The sequence below is a fragment of the Salmo salar genome, chromosome 13 (assembly GCF_965601325.2).
Source record: "Salmo salar chromosome 13, fSalSal1, whole genome shotgun sequence".
Classification (NCBI taxonomy): Eukaryota; Metazoa; Chordata; class Actinopteri; order Salmoniformes; family Salmonidae; genus Salmo; species Salmo salar.
In genome coordinates, this window is record NC_138303.1 from 47,529,982 (window position 1) to 47,555,014 (window position 25,033).

Below are 25,033 nucleotides of genomic sequence, written 5' to 3' on the forward strand. Positions count from 1 at the left end.
GCTCGTTGGTCAGTATAAGGTCTGTAGACAGAACCTGGTAGAACTGATCTGACTGAGGGATCACTTTGTAAGACTGGTATGTAAGAGGAGCATGAGATGGTGTGATTACAGGTTCCTCCACTAGAGGAAGAGATTCCTGGACTGGAGGAAGGAGACTGGACGGCTTTGTCGTGGGAGCACAGGATCCAGTCCTTCTGAATGGGCTCGGGGTGATAACTGGACTTGCTCACCACCGGGAGGGACCTCTTGCGCATGTATACCCGGGTTTGTTTTGTCGTAGGCAAACTAGGACAGTTTCTGAATCTCATAGTTGGCCTTCATTTCTTTCACAGAGACATCACACTGCTTGATCTCCTTCTCCACCTCCTCTCTGGTGGAGAACGACTGGGATTGACCAATGACCCCAGCGGCAATGGACCCTCTGGCCCATCCTATTATTGCTCACTTCCTCCTGAGCTTATCTGGGAGATATAAAATCCAAGAGGTCTATTGTCTTTTCTCTGAGAGTGGATAGGCGGATAGCCATGCTCTTGAGCAGCGTTGAGATTTTGCTGCACCAGGCTGGTAGATCTTCCACCTGCTTGTGGACTTAGGGGTTGACGGAGAAGTGCTCCTGGTTGAGGGCGGCAGACACGGGAAGGAGTGTTGAAGCTCTCGCTCCAGCTCTTCCAGCTCCTTCTCCCCCTCGGTCATCTTGTGCATGACCTGCAGGTTCTCAATTTGCTTCTCAATGCGGATGAGGTTGTCCTCCATCATCAGCTCTCCAACAGGTCCAGGATGGCATTGTGGACGTGAGAGTAGTGCCACTCCTGAGGCTGGCAATGTACACTGGCCGCAAACTAGAACAGAGGTCAAGGGACAGCAAAGAATAACATAAAAGAGGAGGGAAGGGGAAGGTTCCTTCAGATTGCACTTCCTGGTGTACTGTACACACACAGAGCATGGTCAAACTTCATCACATATGATTTACATGGATTTAGTGGTGCAATGGCACTGCCTCAGTACAAGCTTCATAACTCCTAGATTAGCTGAGATTCAGGGCACAGCCTTCTCCTTTATGAAAGCAGGGTGGCAAAATCACCAGCACACAACTGTGGTTGAGTATATGGGTTTATGGGATACACTTTTTTGGAGGTCTGCTTATAAACTGCTAATAAATTACTATTTATCAATATTAGTAAATACACGTGTATGTATAAATCAATTACGGCAAGAACATCAGGCTTATACATGTATCTACTTAATTTAAAAGGTTAACAAACCATGTAATTAATGGTTATAAACAGTTTACAAATCAGACCTACAAAATATAATGTTTATGTCATGATAAAGTTTCTCTGTTTTGATTTTTGAAGCAAATTAAATCTACTCTGCTATTCCTACTTAAGTTCTTAATATAATTGTGTGTGAATAATGTTTTATAAATCCCTATTGGGTTTCTGTAGGAAAGGTTAACAGGTTAGTCAGAGCATATAAGGAAAACGACAGAAGCATCTTCAATGAAGTAGATAAAATGGTGTATGGATGGACATTGAGCTGTAGTGTGAATAGGCCTTGCGTCACATCTATGAATTAGCATGTAATGACGTAGAGCTGCACCACTCCATCGCTAAGGGGTTGGAATTATTTCAGGGAACAGAACCAAAACCCGGAAAAGAACAAAACATTTTCTAGGAACAGAATCGGGAAGTGATCTATATTGCTCCGGAACAGAACCGTTTTTTAAAAAGCTTGGGAACCGATTAATAACATTATTTTACGTTTCTGGCATTTTTTCCCCAATCTAACAAAAAACGCAACAAAGCACCTATGCAAAGCCCTCACTATGTCACTCAGAAACGTATTCCAGTGTCTGCCTGCCAGCTGAAAATCTTTGACTGTGTGACGCCGGGCTATCTACTGAGAATATTGCAAAATGTGCTTTCACCGAAAAGGTATTTTAAAATCGGACATATCGAGTGCATAGAGGAGTTCTGTATCTATAATTCTTAAAATAATTGTTATGCTTTTTGTGAACGTTTATCGTGAGTAATTTAGTAAATTCACCGGCAGTGTTCGGTGGGAATGCTAGTCACATGCTAGTCACATGCTAATGTAAAAAGCTGGTTTTTGATATAAATATGAACTTGATTGAACAAAACATGCATGTATTGTATAACATAATGTCCTAGGGTTGTCATCTGATGAAGATCATCAAAGGTTAGTGCTACATTTAGCTGTGGTTTGGGTTTATGTGACATTATATGCTAGCTTGAAAAATGGGTATCTGATTATTTCTGGCTGGGTACTCTGCTGACATAATCTAATGTTTTGCTTTCGCTGTAAAGCCTTTTTGAAATCGGACAGTGTGGTTAGATTAACGAGAGTCTTGTCTTTAAAATGGTGTAAAATAGTCATATGTTTGAAAAATTGAAGTTTTTGCATTTTTGAGGAATTTGAATAACGCGCCACGGGATTACACTGGCTGTTGAGTAGCCCATAGAGGTTAAACACAAAACAAACCCACCAACCCACATTTCAGCCCAACCCTTTTAACCATTTCACCCTTGTTTTCCCCTCAGTGCCTGTTCTGTGACAGCAGCACAAAAAAAAGAGCTGAAATTGTAAATGTTTATCATCATACTCACACTCCTTTCTCTCACACCTTCTCTGTTCACGCCTACCTTGCGCTTGTGTTCATCCTCCTCCTGCATCTTCACCTGGAGCTTGCGCACCATCACCTGCCTTTTCCATTCAGGGATGGCTCGGCCCTGCTCGTCGTGTGTGGGCACCAGGGCCTCCACGTCCACCAGGCTACCCTTCCGGGTCTGTCCCATCAGGCTAGCTGCCCCGCTGCCGTTCCCATTGAGGTGCTGCTCGCTGCTCTTGGAGGTGGAGAGGGTCCGGGGCGTGCTGGTGCCCACAGGGCTGGGGGCGGTGGGTGGGGAGGTGGCGCTGGCGGCGGAGGGCGGAGACGTGGGCTTGGCTGAGGACGGGCTGACCGTGTGGGTCTGGGGCGGTGACATGGGGCTTTCTCCCTGGGGGTGGCAGAAAGAGGGGAATAAAGTTCAAAAGCTTCATTGTTCATTAAGGTCAAACAGGAATGTCTTTGGCTTTAACTAAATAGGCTCAGTTGCGATATACATGAACTACATAGGATGTGCAACATTGAGGAATGACAGAAACCAAGACACACTATATATACATAAGTATGTGGATTCAGCTATTTCAGCCACACTCGTTGCGGACGGATTATAAAATCGAGCACACAGCCATACAATCTCCACAGACAAACATTGACAGTAGAATGGCCTTACTGAAGAGCTCAGTGGCTTTCAACATGGCACTCTCATAGGAGGCCATCCAACAAGTCAGTTTGTCAAATCAACGGTAAGTGCTGTAATTATGAAGTGGAAACCTCTAGGCGCAACAACGGCTCAGCTGTGAAGTGGTAGGCCACACAATCTCACAGAACGGGACCGCCGAGTGCTGAAGCACGTAGCGCGTAAAACTCGCCTTTCCTCGGTTGCAACACTCACTACCGAGTTCCAAACTGCCTGTGGAAGCAACTTCAGCACAATAACTGTCCATCTCAAGCTTTATGAAATGGGTGTCCATGACCGAGCAGCCGCACACAAACCTAAGATCACAATGCCAAGTGTCAGTTGGAGTGGTGTAAAGCTCGCCGCCATTGGACTCTGGAAACGCCTGAATCATGCTTCACTATCTGGCTGCCAGGAGAACGCGACCTGTCCCAAATGTATAGTGTCAACTGTAAAGTTTGGTGGAGGAGGAATAATGATCTGGGGCTGTTTTTCATGGTTCGAGTGCGAGCCAGGTCTAATTGTCCAACATCAGTGCCCGACCTCACTAATGCTCGTGGCTGAATGGAAGCAAGTCTCTGCAGCAATTTTCCACCAGTTGAAAGCCTTCCCAGAGTGGAGGCTGTTATAGCAGCAAAGGATGGACCAACTCCTTATTAATGCCCATGATTTTCAAATGAGATGTTTTACGAGAAGGTGTCCATGTACTTTTGGTTATGTACGTATGTGTTTGAAACAAGACTGACTGCCAACAGAATAAAAGGAGAACCTACCGAGTTGCTTCGGTGTGTCACACAGCAAATAACACCCACACAAAGCACCACTCATATTGAATTGCTTACTCATTGCGTTCACTGAGTGGACGCTTTGGGCTAATTCAGTGTAATGCAACCAAGCGTGGCGGTGAAGGCCATGCCAGCTCTGATACTAGGGGGAGAACAATGGGTTGAGTCACCAAGTTAGCACTCCTCACTTGTTCTCCACGGTGACAGAGTGAACAGTCAAAAGCATTAAAAACCACCATGGAGTGACATGTTTGTTCAGCCATCAGTGAGTCACCATTTGACCAACTGTTAAATGGTCATATTGTGATAAGTGCAAATGGTTGTGCAAAGCTTTTGTACTTTTAAATGTTTTTCTTTGTTGGGCATAAAATACTGTAAAAACACCAGGAAATCAGCTCCAAGTGATTTTAATTTAAGAAAATCTGTTCCCGAGTATTCTTCCACATAATAGACACGTGATCATATACAAAATGTAAGCTTGGTTTTATTTAAAAAATATATATATTCCAACATTATATCTGTTTGGGTTTCTTGTGGTGAATTTACAGTCTACAAATTATTTGTAATTGTGTTCCCAGATTGAGAACATAATGACCCCCTCAAGAAGAAAAATCAGCCCGGGGCTGAATCTAGTTGATGATCCCTGACATACAGTGTATGTTGACCATGTGGGATGAAAGCTGGTCTCATGTTGCAGAGTGTGTCTAGTCACTTCAATGAGGTTTCACGGGTAAGTTCACTGTTAGCACTCAATCTGGGATACTTCTGATGCCTGAAAAACCCTTTGTTCCAGAATAATATCTGCTTATCAAAGGCCACTGACTGACATTACGTAATAGCAATATAAAACTCATCGCCACAGAAGCAATGAACGATATCATAGGGGTATTGTTTCTCATTGAAACCCAGAAGGGGATACAAATATTTGCCAACACAGCAGCCTTTACAATTGGACACAGTTTCAGATGAGGCACCTTTGTGGTCATTGACTACCACTAACCTCTAGTCTTAGTTGTACAGTGGCTTGCAAAAGTATTCACCACCTTGGCATTTTTCCTATTTTGTTGCCTTACAACCTGGAATTAAAATATTTGGGGGGGGGGGGGGGGGTTGTATCATTTTATTTACACAACATGCCTACCACTTTGAAGATGCAAAATGTTTTTTATTGTGAAACAAGCAAGAAATAAGACCAACCCCCCCCCCCCCCCCCCCCCCCACTAAAGTCAATACTTTGTAGAGCCAGCTTTTGCAGCAATTACAGCTGCAAGTCTCTTGGGGTTTGTCTCTATAAGCTTGGCACATCTAACCACTGGGATTTTTTCCCATTCTTCAAGGCAAAACTGCTCCAGCTCCTTCAAGTTGGATGGGTTCTGCTGGTGTACAGCAATCTTTAAGTCATACCACAGATTCTCAATTGGATTGAGGTCTGGGCTTTCACTAGGCCATTCCAAGACATTTAAATGTTTCCCCTTAAACCACTTGAGTGTTGCTTTAGCGGTATGCTTAGGGTCATTGTCCTGCTGGAAGGTGAACCTCCGTCCCAGTCTCAAATCTCTGGAAGAATGAAACAGATTTCCCTCAAAAATGTCCCTGTATTTTGCGCCATCCATCATTCCTTCAATTCTGACCAGTTTCCCATTCCCTGCCAATGAAAAACATCTCCACAGCATGATGCTGCCACCACCATGTGGGGATCACATGGGGACGATGTTCTCGGGGTGCTGAGGGGGGTTAGGTTTGTGCCACATATAGCGTTTTCCTTGATGGCCAAAAAGCTCAATTTTAGTTTCATCTGACCAGAGTACCTTCTTCCATATGTTTAGTGAGTCTCCCACATGACTTTTGGCGAACACCAAACGTGTTTGCTTATTTTTTTTCTTTAAGCAATGGCTTTTTTCTGACCACTCTTCCATAAAGCCCAGCTCTGTGGAGTGTACGGCTTAAAGTGGTCCTATGGACATATACTCCAATCTCCACTGTGGAGCTTTGCAGCTCCTTCAGCATCATCTTTGCTGCCCCTCTGATTATTTTTATTTAACCTTTATTTAACTAGGCAGGTCAGTTAAGAACAAATTCTTATTTTCAATGACAGTGGGTTAATTGCCTTGTTCAGGGGCAGAACGACAGATTTGTACCTTGTCAGCTCTGTGATTTGAACTTGCAATTCAACTTTCGATTGCTAGTCCAACGCTCTAACCACTAGGCTACCCTGCCGGCTATTAATGCCCTCCTTGCCAGGTGTGTGAGTTTTGGTGGGTGGCCCTCAGTTGGCAGTTTTGTTGTGGTGCCATATTCTTTCCATTTTTTAATAATGGATTTAATGGTGCTCAGTGGGATGTTCAAAGTTTTGGATATTTCTTTATAACCCAACCCTGATCTGTACTTCTCCAGAACTTTGTCCCTGACCTGTCTGGAGAGCTCCTTGGTCTTCATGGTGCCACTTGCTTGGTGGTGCCCCTTGCTTAATGGTGTTGCAGACTCTGGGACCTTTCAGAACAGGTGTATATATACTGAGATCATGTGACACTTAAATAAAGTCCACCTGTGTGCAATCTAACTAATTATGTGACTTCTGAAGGTAATTGGTTCCACCAGATCTTATTTAGGGGCTTCATAGCAAAGGGGGTGAATACATATGCACGCACCACTTTTCCGTTATATATTTTTTAGAATTTATTGAAATAAGTTATTTTTTTCATTTCACTTCACATATTTGGACTATTTTGTGTATGTCCATTACATGAAATCCAGATAAAAATCCATTCAGATTACAGGTTGTAATGCAACAAAATAGGAAAAAACGCCAAGGGGGATGAATACTTTTGCAAGGCACTGTACATCCTGGTTATAATGACAACCCTTTCCCTCAGCTACCTGCAAACAATTACTATTTGTTGGTAGTCTACAAATGTATACAAAAAGTTAGTCTCTCCTCATACTCAGGTCTGACTACTTCTACTACTGTCTAGGAGGTGAAATGTCACTGATATGAATATTTCTGTGGTTTGGCTCTTGTCCTCTGCCATGGATTCCCACAGTCAGTAGTAAGAGGAGAACTATTTGGCAATGTCAAAGGGGGTGTGTACCACTGTTCTACATCTGCTAACTCCTGCTTTGGAAAGTAGATACAGTAGGATGGCACAGTTTGTTTGAAAATGTCTTATGGTCAACAGACCAAATTATAGAATGTTGTTGTAATGTCTCTTTAAGAAGGACCAGTAATCCCATATTACCTCCAACACATATTACTGAATGAGTCAAACTGCTTTGCTAATACTACAGTATCCTCAGCAACATATATATATATTAAAAACACTTCTCTATATCACCAACCAAAACAGGGTACCATCTACAACCTAAAAGGGTTCTTTAGATGTCCCCATAGGCAAACTCTTTGAAGAACCCTTTGAAGGACCCTTTTTGGTTCCAGGTAGAATCCTTTTTACATTGAACCAGGGTCCTACCTGGAACCAAAAATGGTTCTACTATGGTGATAGCAGAAGAACCCTTTTTTTCAAAGTGTGTATGGCTCTGATGGCTGGAGCTGTTGGTTGAAGCCTGCTGGAGCTTATAACAGCACCAGTTTTCCTTGAATATGTACTCCAGTGGAAGTTATGATTCGCCACTAAGTCAAATTTTCACTTAGTCATGCTTTGGTGTCAATAGGAGACAAAGTGAAAATTTGACTTAAATTGGAGTTAGGATTTGACCCATACAATATGATTAGCATATTCTGTAAGTCGCTGTGGTGTGTGGATAAAAGTGTCTGCTACAATGACCATATCTATTTATCTATCCAATGTTGGTGTTGTCATGACTGCCCTTGGGGGAGGATCATAGGTTCCCCCCTCCCTCTCTCTCTCCACAGTTTTATGACTTAACGACAGGTCGTAAATTCTTTGAAGAGACCCTCTCCCCCTTTGGATATGCAGTATGGGGAGAGAGGATTTCACAGTGGAACAGAGAAGCTGTTCCCATCAAAACTTCTATTTTTGAGAATGTGGAACTGTTCGGTGGGGAAGCAAAGAATGACCATGTTGAATTTGTTTCATTTGTTGACCTCATAAAAGACAGGAGACCCACATTAATGTATCTTTGTTTGTATACACTTCTCAATTATGGGGTTTGCATCTGAATGTTGTATAAAATAAATGATTAAGCATAAGAATACTTCTGGAAAGATAACAATGTGATCTTAGTCTTCTAAATGAGAGTTGTTTTTCATAGTAACATATGATCAGTCAGTGGGCACGCCCCTGTGAGCACAGACATTATACCCAAACGTCATGGAACGCCCCTTTCCACAGAGTTAATAAAAGGACTTGTGACAAAAATGTACATTTAGTCAAGAGAACGCCAGGGACGGGGTCCCCGCGTTGAAATGGCTACCACTCTATTGACCAAGCAGACTAAGGCATGAGCCGGATGTTGCAAAATGGTTTGTCACAAGTCCTTTTATTAACTCTGTGGAAAGGGGCGTTCCATGACGTTTGGGTATAATGTCTGTGCTCACAGGGGCGTGCCCACTGACTGATCATACTGTAAGTCGCTCTGGATAAGAGCGTCTGCTAAATGACGTAAATGTTTAAACTACAACTCTACCTAAGGACAAGACCAGAGAACAAGGGGATCATCCCCATGCTGAAATCTACAAACTAAAGACCAATTATTCAGTCTGCAGCTGTTTAAGTACTTTAGTCAGGTAAACGCAACCGATCGAACGACCGAATGGTACGCCTGACGTATCCATTATAACAAGCTACAACTACGAAAGACTGATCTCTGATGGACAAACCAGAGACTTTCTATCTACTGACTATCCAGCAGATGGACCGGCGATTAAAGAGAGGGACAACAAAGGCATACACTCGTAAATATGTAAATTGCCATTTATTTTCGAATGAGTGGCTGTGCATGTTCAAAGTATTAGCGAGTGTAGTTATCAACTGTATGTTCGTGGGTCCACTGAGTTTCCCGCTCTTGAGCTGTCCCCACCCCTTTCCTTTGTCTACCAAGCTGTCATATCGGTTTCCTCTCCTAGGGACTTTTCTTTGTATCATGTTAGTAAACAACGTGTGACCTATTGTGTGTGTGTTTATTTAGTTAGTAAATAAATAATTAAGCCAATTTGTATATCGCTGATTTATGCTAGGGTTCGTGCAGACACCCAAGGGTTTGCGACATTCAGAATATGACTGAGGTAATAATACATTAATAAGTGACTAATCGATAGATATGAAAATCTTTAAACATTTTCCCGTGGTGCCCCGACTTCCTAGTTAATAACTATTCCATGATTAAACAACTCACGGAATAATTACACAGAGAATTGATAATTTAACCTCTTGAGGATACCGTAGGATAGGGGGCGCCACAGCGCATTTTGAAAAAAAATCGTTCCCATTTTCAACGGCCTACTAATCAAACTCAGACGATAGGGCATGCATATACTTATTATATATGGATAGAAAACACTCTAAAGTTTCTAAAACTGTTTGAATGGTGTCTGTGAGTATAACAGAACTCAAATGGCAGTCAAAACCCCGAGACCGAATCTTATTGGCTCTCTTGGTGTTAGAGGCCCTGAAGATTTATTTTATACAACGTTTGACATGTTTGAACGAACCTACATGCGCGAGCATTGCATTTATTCTGAACTTCAGAGCTGCGCTTCGAGAGAGCCATAGGACGCGCTACCAACATCAGGCTAATGGAACGTGAAGTATGGACTTTTTGACCGAAAATACATCTGTTGTGGACCTGGGATGCTTTCTGATGAAGACAACTAAAGGTAGGCGATTATTGACAATATTATACAAGATGAGATGGTTCATGCTATTGCGTCCAAGATGGCGCCGAGCTCTGTATATTAGCTCATTTTCTGAGTATCGCATCTCCTTTTATTGCAAAGTGTGATTACCCAGTAAAGTTAATTTAAAATCTGGTATGACAGGTGTTCTCAAGAGATATTCATCTATAAATGTTAGATTGACAATATACATTTAAAAAAATCGTTATAGTATAGTAATTTAGGGAATTGTAGCATTGTTTACCGGGACGCTTTTGAGGGGAAATGATGTAGTCAACATCAGACAGAGATGTAAAATGCTGTTTTTATATATAAATATGACCTTTATTGAACAAAAGAATGCATGCATTGTATAACATGATGTCCTAGGGGTGCCATCTGATGAAGTTTGTAAAAGGTTAGTGCTGCATTTAGCTGTTTTTTGATTATATGTGATGCAAGTGGTTGGTCGGAAAATGGCTATGAAGCTGCTTTTTACGATGGACTCATCTAATATAATCTAATGATATGCTTTTCCTGTAAAACCTTTTTGAAATCGGACGACGTGGGTCGATTCAGGAGAGGTGTATTTTTTTAAATTATGACTTTTTTTTAATGCTAATTGGCGATATGATTTTTCGCTGGATTTTGATCCCGCTAACGGGATCAGACGCTGAAGAGGATAACAGTCTTCACATTTAATAATAGTCACGTTATGACAGTGTAGAAGCCACATACATTATTGCCCGGCAGGCCGCTGTTGGAGAAGACTGTTGTGTAGCCTTTACTGTGTAGGGTGGGCTTCAGGTTCTTCCCCGCTTTTATTTCAGCCAGCAGCTCCGTGTTGTCTCCGGTGGGGGACATCATGTTGAAGGATTTGTTGCCTGGGGAGGACAAAAGAACGGAGGGAAAAGTGTGAGAGAGAGCGAGCGAGAAATACATTCATTAGATTTATCATAAAGCAGCCACAAAAGCACATTTATGCAATAGACAAATAAACAATTCTAATTGGAAACCTCAAAAAGAGAATTGGTTGGATGGTAATTGTAAGCTCAAAGAAAAAATGTTAGATAATTATCCAAGACAAAACATTACCAACCACAAGATACAGATGTTGGGCAAGAATAATTGTGAGACACATTGAAAGAATACAAACATAACCTAATATGAAAGAAATGGAAACATTTTGAAAACACTGAAACTCTGATGGAAACCAGTTCTGGGAGAAATGGAATGGTCTGAATGGAGAACAGAAGAATGATCTAGCCATTCAAAATGGCAACATTTGGAAAGATCAAGTCTCTATGGAATAATAACATCTGAAGACCTTATTTAAACCAAAGAAATATCCAAGTAAAACTCAACTCCCTAGAACACACAATTAAAAACATTCAATTGACTATCAAATTACACATTATTACCGACTCTCTTCTCTGTATATATCAATGATGTCGCTCTTGCTGCTGTTGAGTCTCTGATCCACCTCTACGCAGACGACACCATTCTGTATACTTCTGGCCCATCTTTGGATAACTGTTATTAACAACCCTCCAGACGAGCTTCAATGCCATACAACTCTCCTTCCGTGGCCTACAACTGCTCTTAAATACAAGTAAAACTAAATGCATGCTCTTCAACCGATCGCTGCCTGCACCTGCCCGCCCGTCCAGCATCACTACTCTGGACGGTTCTAACTTAGAATATGTGGACAACTACAAATACCTAGGTGTCTGGCTAGACTGTAAACTCTCCTTCCAGACTCACATAAAACATTTCCAATCCAAAGTTAAATCTAGAATTGGCTTCCTATTTCGCAACAAAGCATCCTTCACTCATGCTGCCAAACATACCCTCGTAAAACTGACCATCTTACCGATCCTCGACTTTGACGATGTCATTTACAAAATAGCCGCCAACACCCTACTCAACAAATTGGATGCAGTCTATCACAGTGCCATCCGTTTTGTCACCAAAGCCCCATATACTACCCACCACTGCGACCTGTACGCTCTCGTTGGCTGGCCCTCGCTTCATACTCATCGCCAAACCCACTGGCTCCAGGTCATCTACAAGACCCTGCTATGTAAAGTCCCGCCTTATCTCTGCTCGCTGGTCACCATAGCTGCACCCACCCGTAGCACGAGCTCCAGCAGGTATATCTCACTTGTCACCCCAAAAGCCAATTCCTCCTTTGGCTGCCTCTCCTTCCAGTTCTCTGCTGCCAATGACTGGAACGAACTACAAAAATATCTGAAACTGGAAACACTTATCTCCCTCACCAGCTGTCAGAGTAGCTCACAGATCACTGCACCTGTACACAGCCCATCTATAAATAGCCCAAACAACTACCTCTTCCCCTGCGGTATTTATTTATTTAGCTCCTTTGCACCCCAGTATTTCTACTTTGCACACTCATCTACTGTCAAATCTACTATTCCAATGTTTTAATTGCTATATTGTACTTACTTCGCCACCATGGCCTATTTATTGCCTTTACCTCCCTTATCTCACACCTCATTTGCTCACATTGTATTTTGACTTATTTTTCTACTGTATTATTGACTGTATGTTTGTTTTACTCTATGTGTAACTCTGTGTTGTTATGTGTTGAACTGCTTTGCTTTATCTTGGCCAGGTCGCAGTTGTAAATGAGAACTTGTTCTCAACTTACCTACCTGGTTAAATAAAGGTGAAATAAAATAAATAAAACAAGCTGAATTTTCAAATAAATTACAAAGCCTTAGGGTGGATTTACATGAGTAAAATATGTCTAGTGAGCTCTAATTCTCTTCAACATCAAATGTTCTACTTTTCTGTTTACACTAGCCTTGGAAGTTGTGTGGCCAAAGCCACATCCTTGCTTCATGTGAGTGCAGCTATTAGCATACCGTAAATAACATAGACAAACAAAATAAGGATAGCAATTCAAACTATACAGGAGCTTCTCATTGAAACCATATTGTACATAGCGTTACACACGTGATTAATGTAATGATTCACAAATGTGTGGATATTTTAAAAGCCTTTCATTTTGGCTAACAGAGCAAAAATGCTGTCTACTGGTATTAAGGTAATTAAGGTTGTTTTTGCAGGGACATGTGGTGTGGGAGAGCCTTTTCCTTTACACTAACACTCAGAGGGGGTAGTGTGGGAGACGTCTCAGAGTTTTTAAGGTCGGTGCTGAAGTGGATAGCAGAAGTTTTATGGGCTTCTGACCAATTCTACTATCTTGTGTGATTTTTTTTTTTAATCTTGATCTTAACTATTTTTGTACATAATGTCTCTGGCATCATTTCCTATGACGGAAAACAGCTTCTCGAAATCAGAACAGCAATCACTAACCTCGGTTTGAGCACTGGCTTCATTAATAAGAGCATCAACAAAGTCATCCCCACAGTGATAGTACGTACATATCCCAACCAGAAGATGTGGATTACAGGCAGCATCCGCACTGATCTAAAGGCTAAGGCAGCGTCTTTCACGGAGCGGGACACCAATTGGGACTCTTATAAGGAAACAACCTACGTCAAGTCATCAAACATCTAAGATCGACTCCTATTACGCAGGCTCTGACGCTCGTCGGATGTGGCAGGGCTTGCAAACTATCACAGGTTACAAAGGGAAACCCAAAAGCCTTCATGCCTTCTATGCTTGCTTCAAGACAAGCAACACTGAACAATGCATGAGAGCACCAGCTGTTCTGGACATCTGTAATCTCGCTCTTAACCTGTTGGGTCTAGGGGGCAGCATTTGCACGTCTGGATAAAAAAAATGTACCCGATTTAATCTGGTTACTAATCCTACCCAGTAACTAGAATATGCATATACTTATTATATATGGATAGAAAACACTCTAAAGTTTCCAAAACTGTTTGAATGGTGTCTGTGAGTATAACAGAACTCATTTGGCAGGCAAAACCCTGAGACATTTTCTGACAGGAAGTGGATACCTGATGTGTTGTATTGACTTTAAAGCTATCCCATTGAAAAACACAGGGGTTTAGGAATATTTTGGCACTTCCTATTGCTTCCACTAGATGTCACCAGCCTTTACAAAGTGTTTTGAGTCTTCTGGAGGGAGATCTGACCGAACAAGAGCCATGGAACGGTGATGTCCCATTAGACACCTGGCGCGCTACTTCATGTTGGGTACCCTCGTTCCAATACGTTATAAAAGGCTATGCATTCGTCCACCTTGAATATTATTCATGTTCTGGTTAAAAAAGGCCCTAATGATTTATGCTATACAACGTTTGACATGTTTGAACGAACGGAAATATATTTTTTCCCCTCGTTCATGACGAGAAGTCCGGCTGGCTTACATCATGTGCTAACGAGACGGAGATTTTTGGACATAAATGATGAGCTTTTTTGAACAAAACTACATTCGTTATGGACCTGTGATACCTGGAAGTGACATCTGATGAAGAGAATCAAAGGTAATGGATTATTTACATAGTATTTTCGATTTTAGATCTCCCCAACATGACGTCTAGTCTGTATCGCAACGCGTATTTTTCTGGGCACAGTGCTCAGATTATTGCAAAGTGTGATTTCCCAGTAAGGTTATTTTTAAATCTGGCAAGTTGATTGCGTTCAAAAGATGTAAATCTATAATTCTTTAAATGACAATATAATATTTTACCAATGTTTTCTAATTTTAATTATTTAATTTGTGACGCTGACTTGACTGCCGGTTATTGGAGGGAAACGATTTCCTCAACATCAATGCCATAGTAAAACGCTGTTTTTGTATATAAATATGAACTTGATAGAACTAAAAATGCATGCATTGTCTAACATAATGTCCTAGGAGTGTCATCTGATGGAGATTGTAAAAGGTTAGTGTATCATTTTAGCTGGTTTTATGGTTTTGGTGACCCTGTCTTTGACTTGACAAAACATTACACACAACTCTTGTAAATGTACTGTCCTAACATACTCTAAATTTATGCTTTCGCCGTAAAACCTTTTTGAAATCGTAAAACGTGGTTAGATTAAGGAGATGTTTATCTTTCAAATGGTGTAACATAGTTGTATTTTTGAAAAATTTGAATTTTGACATTTATTTGGATTCAAATTTGCCGCTCTTGAAATGCACCTGCTGTTGATGGAGTGCACCACAGGTGGCACGCTAGCGTCCCACCTAGCCCCAAGAGGTTAAATGGCCGATTTGAGTAAAACCTTTAAACAGGTTAACATTCACAAGGCGGGGCCAGATGGATTACATGGCTCACAACACCATCATCCCAGACACCCTGGAACACCAAATGTTTTCCACATTTGTGACCCGATTCAGGAAACTAGGCATATGTCACAAGTCACGACTTCACAAAAGAGACGTTTGAACGTAAACATTTTTTTTTGCAAAATTCGTTTTTTGGCAGAAATACCTTCTCGAACATGTGAACTTTCATGTGGCTTAATAACAAACTTGTATGCCATCTGTAAATACGAATACAATTGTTACATTACGAGCCTTGTTGGTTAAGCCACAGAAAAAGGGGCGAATCTTCCCACTAGCCATGATTGGCTGAGATAATGAGTGGGCTGGACATACCAAGAGAGAAGTTCAGATTGGTCAGCCATATTGAAGGTGTCTGTCTATTTGAGCTCGTCGGTCTGTTGGTAATCCTGTTAAACGTGGCTTTATAAAAAAAAATATTGTGTAGTGGAGCTGCATAAGTGTTGCTCTCCACTTTCTGGAGGATCGCGTTTTTTGAAATCAGTGGAATTAGAGTATGATAGCTAAAGAGATGGAGAAAACACCTGTCTCTGGATTACATCTTCAAAAATGAAGGGCAACTGTGGAATGGGATTCCTGACAGGGCGACGCGTCCATGATGCATGTTGATGTAAACAGGTAAGATAGTCTAGCTACATTTTCAGATATTACACGTTTCTAAATTTGACAAAAAAAGTGGTTTCATTTCAAGCTAGTGTACTGTTAGCTAACATTAGCTGGCTGGCTCCCTAGCTGATGTTATTATAGGTTTCCCAGAGCCGTTTGCTTTTCTAGTTAGAGCCTAATGTTAGCTAGCCTATTGTTTTATATTAATTTGTAAAAATTACACTGACATTGTGGTATTGTGTGTAGACCAGTGACAACATTTTTTTAAATCGCAATTTAATACATTTTATTTTAACTTTATTTTACTAGGCAAGTCAGTTAAGAACAAATTCTTATTTACGATGACGGCCTAACCTCCTTGTTCAGGGGCAGAACGACAGGGGCAGATTTTTACCTTGTCAGCTCGGGGATTCGATCTAGCAACCTTTCGGTTACTGGCCCAACGGTCTAACCACTAGGCTACCTGCCGCCCCAATTCAGGCTGTAACAACAAAATGTGAAAAAGTCAAAGGGTGTGAATACTTTCTGAAGGCACTGTATGTGAGAATGTTGTTCATTCACTACAGCTCAGTACTCAACACCATAGTGCCCTCCAAGCTCATCACTAAGCTCAGGACCCTGGGACTGAACACATGCCTCTGTAACTGGATCCTGGACTTCCTGATGGCCTCCTCCAGGTGGCCACACTGATCCTCAACATGGGAGACCCTCAGGGGTGTGGGCTTAGTCCCCACCTGTACTCCCTGTTCACCCATGACTGCGTGGCCTCGCACGACTCCAACATCATCATTAAGTTTGCTGATGTCACGATGGTGGAAGGCCTGATCACTGATGAGACAGCCTATAGAGAGGTCAGTGACCTGGCAGTGTGATGCCAGGACAACAATCTTTCCCTCAATGTCAGCAAGACAAAGGAGCTGATCATGGACTGCAGGATATGGAAGGCTGAGTACACCCCCATCCACATCAACAGGGCTGTAGTGGAACGGGTCGAGAGCATCAAGTTTCTCTGTGTCCACATCACTAAGGAATTAACATGGTCCACATAGACCAACACAATCGTGAAGAAGGCAAGACAACGCCTCTTCCCCCTCAGGAGGCTGAAAAGATTTAGTATGGGCCCTCAGATCCTAAAAATTGTCTACAGCTGCACCATTGGTATCAGGCTGCGTCACCGCTTGGTATGGCAACTGCTTGGCATCCAATCGCAAGGTGCTACAGATGGTACTGCGTATGGCCCAGTACATCACTGCGGCCAACCTCCCTGCTATCCAGGACCTCTATACCAGGCAGTGTCAGAAGAAGGCCCTAAAAATTGTCAAAGGCTCCAGCCACCCAATTCATAAACTGTTCTCTCTGCTACCGCACGGCAAGCGGTACCTACGCACCAAGTCTGGTACCAATAGGATGCTGAACAGCTTCTACCACCAAGCCACAAGACTGCTAAATAGTTAACCAAATAGCTACCTGGACTATCTGCACTAACCCTTCTGACTCGTCACATACGCTGCGGCTTTTTCTCATTATCATCACCTTACCCCTACCTATCTGTACATATCTATCTCAATTACCTCATACCCCTGCACATGGACTCGGTACTGGTTCCCCGGTGTATATAGCCACATTATCATTGTGTATTTATTCCTTGTGTTATCTATTATATTATTTTATTTCTGTCTGCATTGTTTGCTCCAACCCTAATCTAGCGCACCTGATTGTAATAATTAGCTAGCTGATAAACTGAAACAGGTTAGTTACAACTGGAGTTGGAGTGAAAAACTACAGGAGGGTAGCTCTCCACGAACAGGGTTGGAGAGCCCTGGTTTAGCTGAAAGGCGCTCTTAGGCTTACACTAGCTACCATATTAAAGTTACCCTAGAACAAACCAGGCTTCCTTTTATCAATATCATGGAAGTCATATGAGGTAAAAGCAAATTGCGACTGAATTAATAATTCTGTTTACACTGCCCAGATTAGAGGCGGGCAACTGTCTGTCGGGCGAGTGTCGGAGGTAGCGGTCGAGATGTGACAAGTTTATATTGCAGTATATGTGTAGCAGAGGGTATTTCTGTGAAGTGTGAAGACCCTCTTATCAAGTGGATGCTTCCCTAATACTTGGAACCAGGCGCTCATAACCCCAATATACAAAAAAGGTGACAAATCAGACCCTAAAAATTATAGGTGAATGTGTCGCGAGTAACATGGGAAAAATTGTTATACTGTATTCTCAATGACCGACTTCAGACCCTCCTCACAAAACAGAACGCTCTAAGCAAAAAATGTGTTGTCTTTCTACCCAAACACAGAACATTCCACATACACACGCTAATAAACCAGCATGTTCATCAGAACAACAGAGGGAAAGTATTTGCATGTTTTGTTGATATTAAGAATGCTTTTGATTCCATTTGGCATGATGGATTATATTACAAAACCCTAAAAAGCATCATTGGGGGTAGACTATACGACATCATTAAATCCATTTATGTGAATAACAAATGTTGCATTAAACTACACTATAAGAGAACAGAGTTTTTTGCACAAGAGCGGCCAGGGGTGTGGGTGAGACAACGGTGCAGTCCAACCCTGTTCAACATCTACATCAACAAACTAGCCTTGTTGGACTGATCTGCAGCCCCTGGACTCACCTTCAAAGACGAGGATGTCAGATACTTGCTCTACACAGATGACGTTGTCCTGCTGTCACCAACAGAGCAAGGTCTACAGGAGCAACTAGACATTCTATGGGAATACTGCATCAACTGGGCAATAAACAGCAATATATGCCATTTAACAGACGCTTTTAGCCAAAGCGACTTAGTCATGCGTGCATACATTTTATGTAAGGGTGGTCCCAGGAATCGAATCCACTATGCTGGCGTAGCAAGCGCCATGCTCTACCACCTGAGCTACAGAGGACCACTAGGCCAGCAACCAGACACTCCTTCATAGGAAAAAACATAATTGAACATGCCCAATGGTACAACTACCAGGGACTAAAGATCTGTGCCTGTGGTGGCTTTGGTCTGTCAAAACATTTTACTCCATAAAAATACAATTCTCCAAAATAAATATCCAATCTAAATCTGGTGCAAAATACTCAATTGTGTCATTTTACCAATTTCACTATATTGAAGTGAGGTTTAGGGTCCAACTTGCAATTATGATTATAAGCATTGGGAGGGAAAGAAAACAATAGAGAAAGAAAGTCCCAAATAATGTGTGCAGAGCGGAACACGGAATATTTGCTCTAATTGATAATATAAAGAAAAGGACACTAACATTTTGGCACTATTTAAAATGAAGCCCCAAAACATCCTTTCAATTCACAGGAACATCTAATTAGATTGTTACAGAAATTAAAACCTCCTATTTGACAAATTGGGAAAATGAAACAAAAACACAAATGTGCTATTTGGCTCTAAATAGATCATACAAATTGGCAGAATCTCTCTACTCTGTCAGAGATACAAAACAGAGACAGATCCTGACCAAATACAGGCTCAGTCACCACCAATTGGCTATAGAAAAGGTAGACAAAAAATAGTGCACTTCCTAATCCATTGCAAAAAATATTATTCAGCAAGAGTAATTCTAAGAAATTACAAAAATGACTGTCCCAATGCGCTCTAGTGACTCATTGTGGCGGGCTGGGTGCATACACGCCGACTCGTGTCGCCAGTTGTTTCCTCTGACACATTGGTGCGGCTGGCTTCCGGGTAGTGAGCAGTATGTCAAAAAGCTGTGCGGCTTGGCAGGGTCGTGTTTTGAAAGATGCATGGCTCTCAACCTTTGCCTTTCCCGAGTCCGTACGGGAGTTGCAGCAATGGCACAAGACTAACTACCAATTGGATATCAAGAAATTGTGGAGAAAAAAAAGGGTAAAAAGCACACAAAAAAATGTATTGCAAAATGCAAATTTTAACATGGAGGTCTATTGTGAACAAAATCTGCACATTTTGGAACACTGCTGTACACCTTCTAAGATACACACTCCAAACCAACTTTAAATTAAACACTCCAACTTTTTAACTCCAATAACTCCCATTTGTTAACATGGTGTTTCAACCAGAGTGACTTAGAAAAGCAATTGAGGATGATTAAGTCCCTTGCTCAAGGGCACAGAGACTTTTCACCTGTAAACTTCTTCCACTAACATTAATAATTATAATACTTTCAGGCAGCTGAGACTTCCTTTTCTAGTTATCAATATAATTATTGTTATTACTGACAGGAATACACCAACTACATTTTAACTGTGGGACAAAGTAAAAACACACCATTTCGCTTGGTGCTGTCTAAATCCGCCATTTTAGACTGCCAACATTCAAATCTCCATGACTTAATGTTAATGACTTCCACATCTACTGACCACAACTACTGAACAAGTCCATACTATAGGGCCCAAAGGACCTGCAACACAACCACACAACTACTGACCACAACTACTGAACAATTCCATACTATAGGGCCCAAAGAACCTGCAACACAACCACACAACTACTGACCACAACTACTGAACAAGTCCATACTATAGGGCCCAAAGAACCTGCAACACAACCACACAAGTACTGACCACAACCACTGAACAAGTCCATACTATAGGGCCCAAAGAACCTGCAACACAACCACACAAGTACTGACCACAACCACTGAACAAATCCATACTATAGGGCCCAAAGAACCTGCAACACAACCACACAAGTACTGACCACAACTACTGAACAAGTCCATACTATAGGGCCCAAAGAACCTGCAACACAACCACACAAGTACTGACCACAACCACTGAACAAATCCATACTATAGGGCCCAAAGAACCTGCAACACAACCACACAAGTACTGACCACAACCACACAACTACTGACCATAACTACTGACCACAACCACACAACTACTGACCCTAACTAGGCTACTGACCACACAAAGACTTTCTTATTTCTCTAGCTAGCTAGCACTGTCTTATTAACAAATATAGACTAACTTGCTAGCATGCCATCCTTCAATCTAATCTGGAAATGTAGCTAGCAAGGTAACTAGCAAGCCAGGAATAATCAACTACGTTTTCACTGTGGGACAATGTAAAAACACACCATTTCGCCTGTTGCTGTCTAAATCCACCATTTTAGACTGTCAACAATCAAGTCTCTGTGGTTTAATGGTAACGACAATGGCTTCCACTCCTATATACCAGGGTTTCAATCTTGCCTGTGGCAAAATAATGATCATACCTTTTTAAGTATATAAATTACAATTACTGTTGGGTTAAGGTTTATTTACATATAGTAGATTGAAGACTACTCTCATTCCACTAATACCGCAGGCTCTTTGCAATTCTTAGAACCCCACTGCTCTTACACTGGTACAGATAGGAACACCAACTTCCTGATAGGTCTAATGTTCAGAATACTCTCAGTTAAGGACCCTGAGGAAAGCCTTTTCCTACTTAATATACTTTTTAAACTACAGTATAATTGAGCTGAGCAAGAGAGCCTGGGTGGCGAGGGACACTGGGCACCGGTAGACATCTGGCTGTTGAATATTTTCTCTCTTTGTCAGTCGGTGGCAGACAATACTGACCTAAGGCATGTGTGAAACGCAAAAGGGGAGACGAGTGCAGAGAGGAGTCTTTTGATGCTGTTTTTATTGTCTTCTTTTTAGAGTACCTGCCTGGCTGCACTTGTAGTAAAATGACACTCTCGTGAAAGGACTATAATGGGGCCTCCACTTTCCATTTAACTAATCACCATTCATCATATGGTCTGGAAACGAAAACCAAACAATTTTGGGCAGAGGGGTCATGTGCAGCGAATTATATATTTCAGCAAATCTGCAAATAATCTGTGAGTGCAGCATCAAGGAAAAAAACAGGACTTTGCACCACTCTAGAACCAATGGAGCGATATATTGACACACTGCCAATTTGCTGCTATTGAGAGAAAGGGGCAACAAATTATTTCACATGACCGATTCGAAACACAATCAAAATGGACAGGTTAGGGATGCTCCGGCACAGTGTCCATAACAGCTCATTGTGTAAAACTAAGTTTCAGACTTAAAACTAGAATCTTAGTTAAAACAAAAGGCTGCCACGAGCCCTAATCCCTTTACAACAGAATTGTGCCCTAAAATAGGGTCTGCTATTAATTGCGGTCTTTATTGTTAAATCCGGGGAACAAAAGCACTTTGTTCGGAAATTGTAACGGTGTAAAGGACAGTAGAGAAACAATAGGGGGTTTCCATCTGGTAAAGTAATGAATAGGCTACACAACCTGCGATGCCAACAGGTGATTTGTCTGAACTGTCATAATGCATCAAGTGACAATGGTGACTATTACCGCAATAACAGTTATTAAACAATTGTTATGTTACCTGAGAAACATACTTATGCAATGCCTGCCATATTGAACAGCTAAAGTGATTTATAAAAATGGAAAATACACTTCGTAAAGTCAATGTAAAGAAATGAAGCGCAAACAACTCAATTTGATCAGATACCACAAACGTATTCAAATAACATTAACAATTAAAAGGTACATTCAACAGGGCTGCCTGAACCCTCACAACAAAATCACCTGCTAAATGCCTCAGACTGACAGCTCAATCAGCAGGTAAAACACTTAACTATATGATAAAATTAACACTAGCAAATAACTACAGACTCATCATACCAAAAGGTAAAATCTTTAACATCCCAATGACAGACAAAGCATAAGTCTTGACACAAATAAATAAAAGAGTAGGATAGATACCTGAATTCATGTATGGAACTCCTTTGAATTTGACGACCCAGTTCACTTTAGATCATTCATTCGTTCCTGCCCGACTGAGGCAAAAACCCGACTTGCTGCGAAGCAACAGAAACAGGAGGCAACGGCAACAGGCTGACTGAGCAACCACCCACCCCTTCTTACTCCCTCTCCTCCCCCTCGCTCTCTCTCCCTCCTGCGCTCTCTCCATCTCTATCCTCAGAGAAAAGAGAGCAGCCATCTATAAAGGACCCATCAGAGTTGGGGAGAAATATAAAGGAATCAGCGGTAATTGGCGCTGACAGCGAGCGGCTTGCCAAACTGGGCCTGGATTTAAGGTCCAGCCTCACCCCCCCCCCCTTCCCCTTCTCCCGTTTGCCTTACCCTGCCTCGTCCAGCACCACCCTATGCTCACAGAGGCTCTGAGGGTGGATTAGTGGGAGGGAGAGAGCGATCTTAGCCAGTCAAGCTAATGAGCAACCTGACCAACCGCCCACCCCGGCACACGCGCACAGAGCCAGCCTGACCATTGATATAAGGCGAGATCAAGAAGCAGGCACCTTTCAGCTCTTAGACACCATCCCGGACCATCATCCATTCAAAAACTAAAAGGTACACGTCACATTCACCGAATTCCTTTAAATTGGACTGATTAACTATGTTTCATACATATATTTAGATATAAATCCTCACAAAGACCATACACAAAATATTCATAAAATAGAAACCCCTGACAACTGATGGTATTACTCTCCAGTGGGCCTACTTTCGTCTAATTGGCCCTAGTAAATCTTCATTGAGGAGCACAAGCTAAACTTTAGCAGTTCAGAGTCCACAAATGCAGACAGGCTTAGGTTTGCGTGGTGTGGTATTTTCTCTAGAGGCAAAGACGACGGGTGTGGATTGGTGTGTGTGTGCGAACACTATGTGTGCATGGTTGTGTTTAGGCTGAGGGTGTGGACATAGGACGTTTGCCAGAAAGGCAATAAGTAGGTGAAAGCTACTGACAGGTGCACTACTCAGTAAATAGCCGTCCACAATGGAACGCTAATGGGACCACAATGTAACAGCAATAGGATCAGAATGGGACGGCAATGGGGACCAATGGCACCAGGTTTAGGGTTAATTTCTAAGGGTTATTGCTGCAGATTTCATTTGGGGGTGATGATTTAATAGTCTTTAGTCCCTTTGACCCCCCCCCCCCCCCACCCCACATTAAAGGGGAATTTCATCCTGGCTCTGCCACAGCATATAGTCATTACTATATTACTTCCTGACGGGCCACCCTCAGGTGGTGAAGGTAGGAAACATCACCTCCACTCCGCTGATCCTCAACACTGGGGCCCCACAAGGGTACGTGCTCAGCCCCCTCCTACACTCCCTGTTCACCCACGACTGCGTGGCCCAGCACGCCTCCAAGTCAATCATCAAGTTTGCAGACGACAACAGAAGTAGGCTTGATTACCAACAATGACGAGACAGCCTACAGGGAGGAGGTGAGGGCTCTAGGAGTGTGGTGCCTGGAAAACAACCTCTCACTCAATGCCAACAAAACAAAGGAGATGATCGTGGACTTCAGGAAACAGCAGAGGGTGCACTCCCCTATCTACATCGACGGGACCGCAGTGGAGAAGGTGGAAAGCTTCAAGTTCCTTGGCGTACACATCACTGACAAAATGAAATGGACCACCCACACAGACAGTATGGTGAAGAAGGCGCAACAGAGCCAAATTTAACCTCTGGAGGCTAAAGAAATTTGACTTGTCACCTAAAATCTTCACACATTTTTACAGATACACAATTGAAAACATCCTGTCGGGCTGTTTCACTGCCTGGTACGGCAACTGCACCGCCCACAACCGCAAGGCTCTCCAGAGGGAAATGCGGTCTGCCCAATACATTACCGGGGACAAACTACACACCCTCCAGGACACCTACAGCACCCGATGTCACAGAAAGGCCAAAAAGATCATCAAGGACATCAACCACCCGGGCCACTGCCTGTTCACCCCGCTATCATCCAGAAGGCGAGGTCAGTACAGCTGCATCAAAGCTGAGACCGAGAGACTGAAAAATAACTTTTATCGCAAGGCCATCAGACTGTTAAACAGCCATCACTAGCACATTAGAGGCTGCTGCCTATAGGCATAGACAAGGAATCACTGGCCACTTTAAGGAATGAAACACTAGTCACTTTAATAATGTTTACATATTTGGCATTACTCATCTCATTCATCGACCTGGCCAAGGCTTTCGACTCTGTCAATCACCGTATTCTTATCGGCAGACTCAATAGCCTTGGTTTCTCAAATGACTGCCTCGCCTGGTTCACCAACTACTTCGCAGACAGAGTTCAGTGTGTCAAATCGGAGGGCCTGTTGTCCGGACCTCTGGCAGTCTCTATGGGGGTACCAAAGGGTTCAATTCTCGGGCCGACTCTTTTCTCTGTATATATCAACGATGTCACTCTTGCTGCGGGTGATTCCCTGATCCACCTCATTGCAGATGACACCATTCTGTATACATCTGGCCCTTCTTTGGACACTGTTAACTA

General features: G+C 42.4%; 1 protein-coding gene across 2 annotated transcripts in view; it reads right to left on the reverse strand.

The window, feature by feature from the left end:
* The window catches only part of LOC106566959 (espin), a 64,096-nt gene extending 41,250 nt beyond the window's left edge, over positions 1-22,846 (reverse strand). For both annotated transcript variants that reach the window (XR_014380098.1, XM_082960170.1), the window contains exons 1-3: positions 22,483-22,846; positions 10,617-10,762; positions 2,664-3,017 (exon numbers count right to left, since the gene is read on the reverse strand). Coding sequence is in view for 1 of the 2 variants with exons in the window: in XM_082960170.1 (XP_082816296.1) it covers positions 2,664-3,017; positions 10,617-10,762; positions 22,483-22,492 (510 nt within the window). In the remaining variant the exon portion in view is untranslated. The remainder of the gene's footprint in view (positions 1-2,663; positions 3,018-10,616; positions 10,763-22,482) is intronic.
* Positions 22,847-25,033: the final 2,187 nt, after the last annotated feature.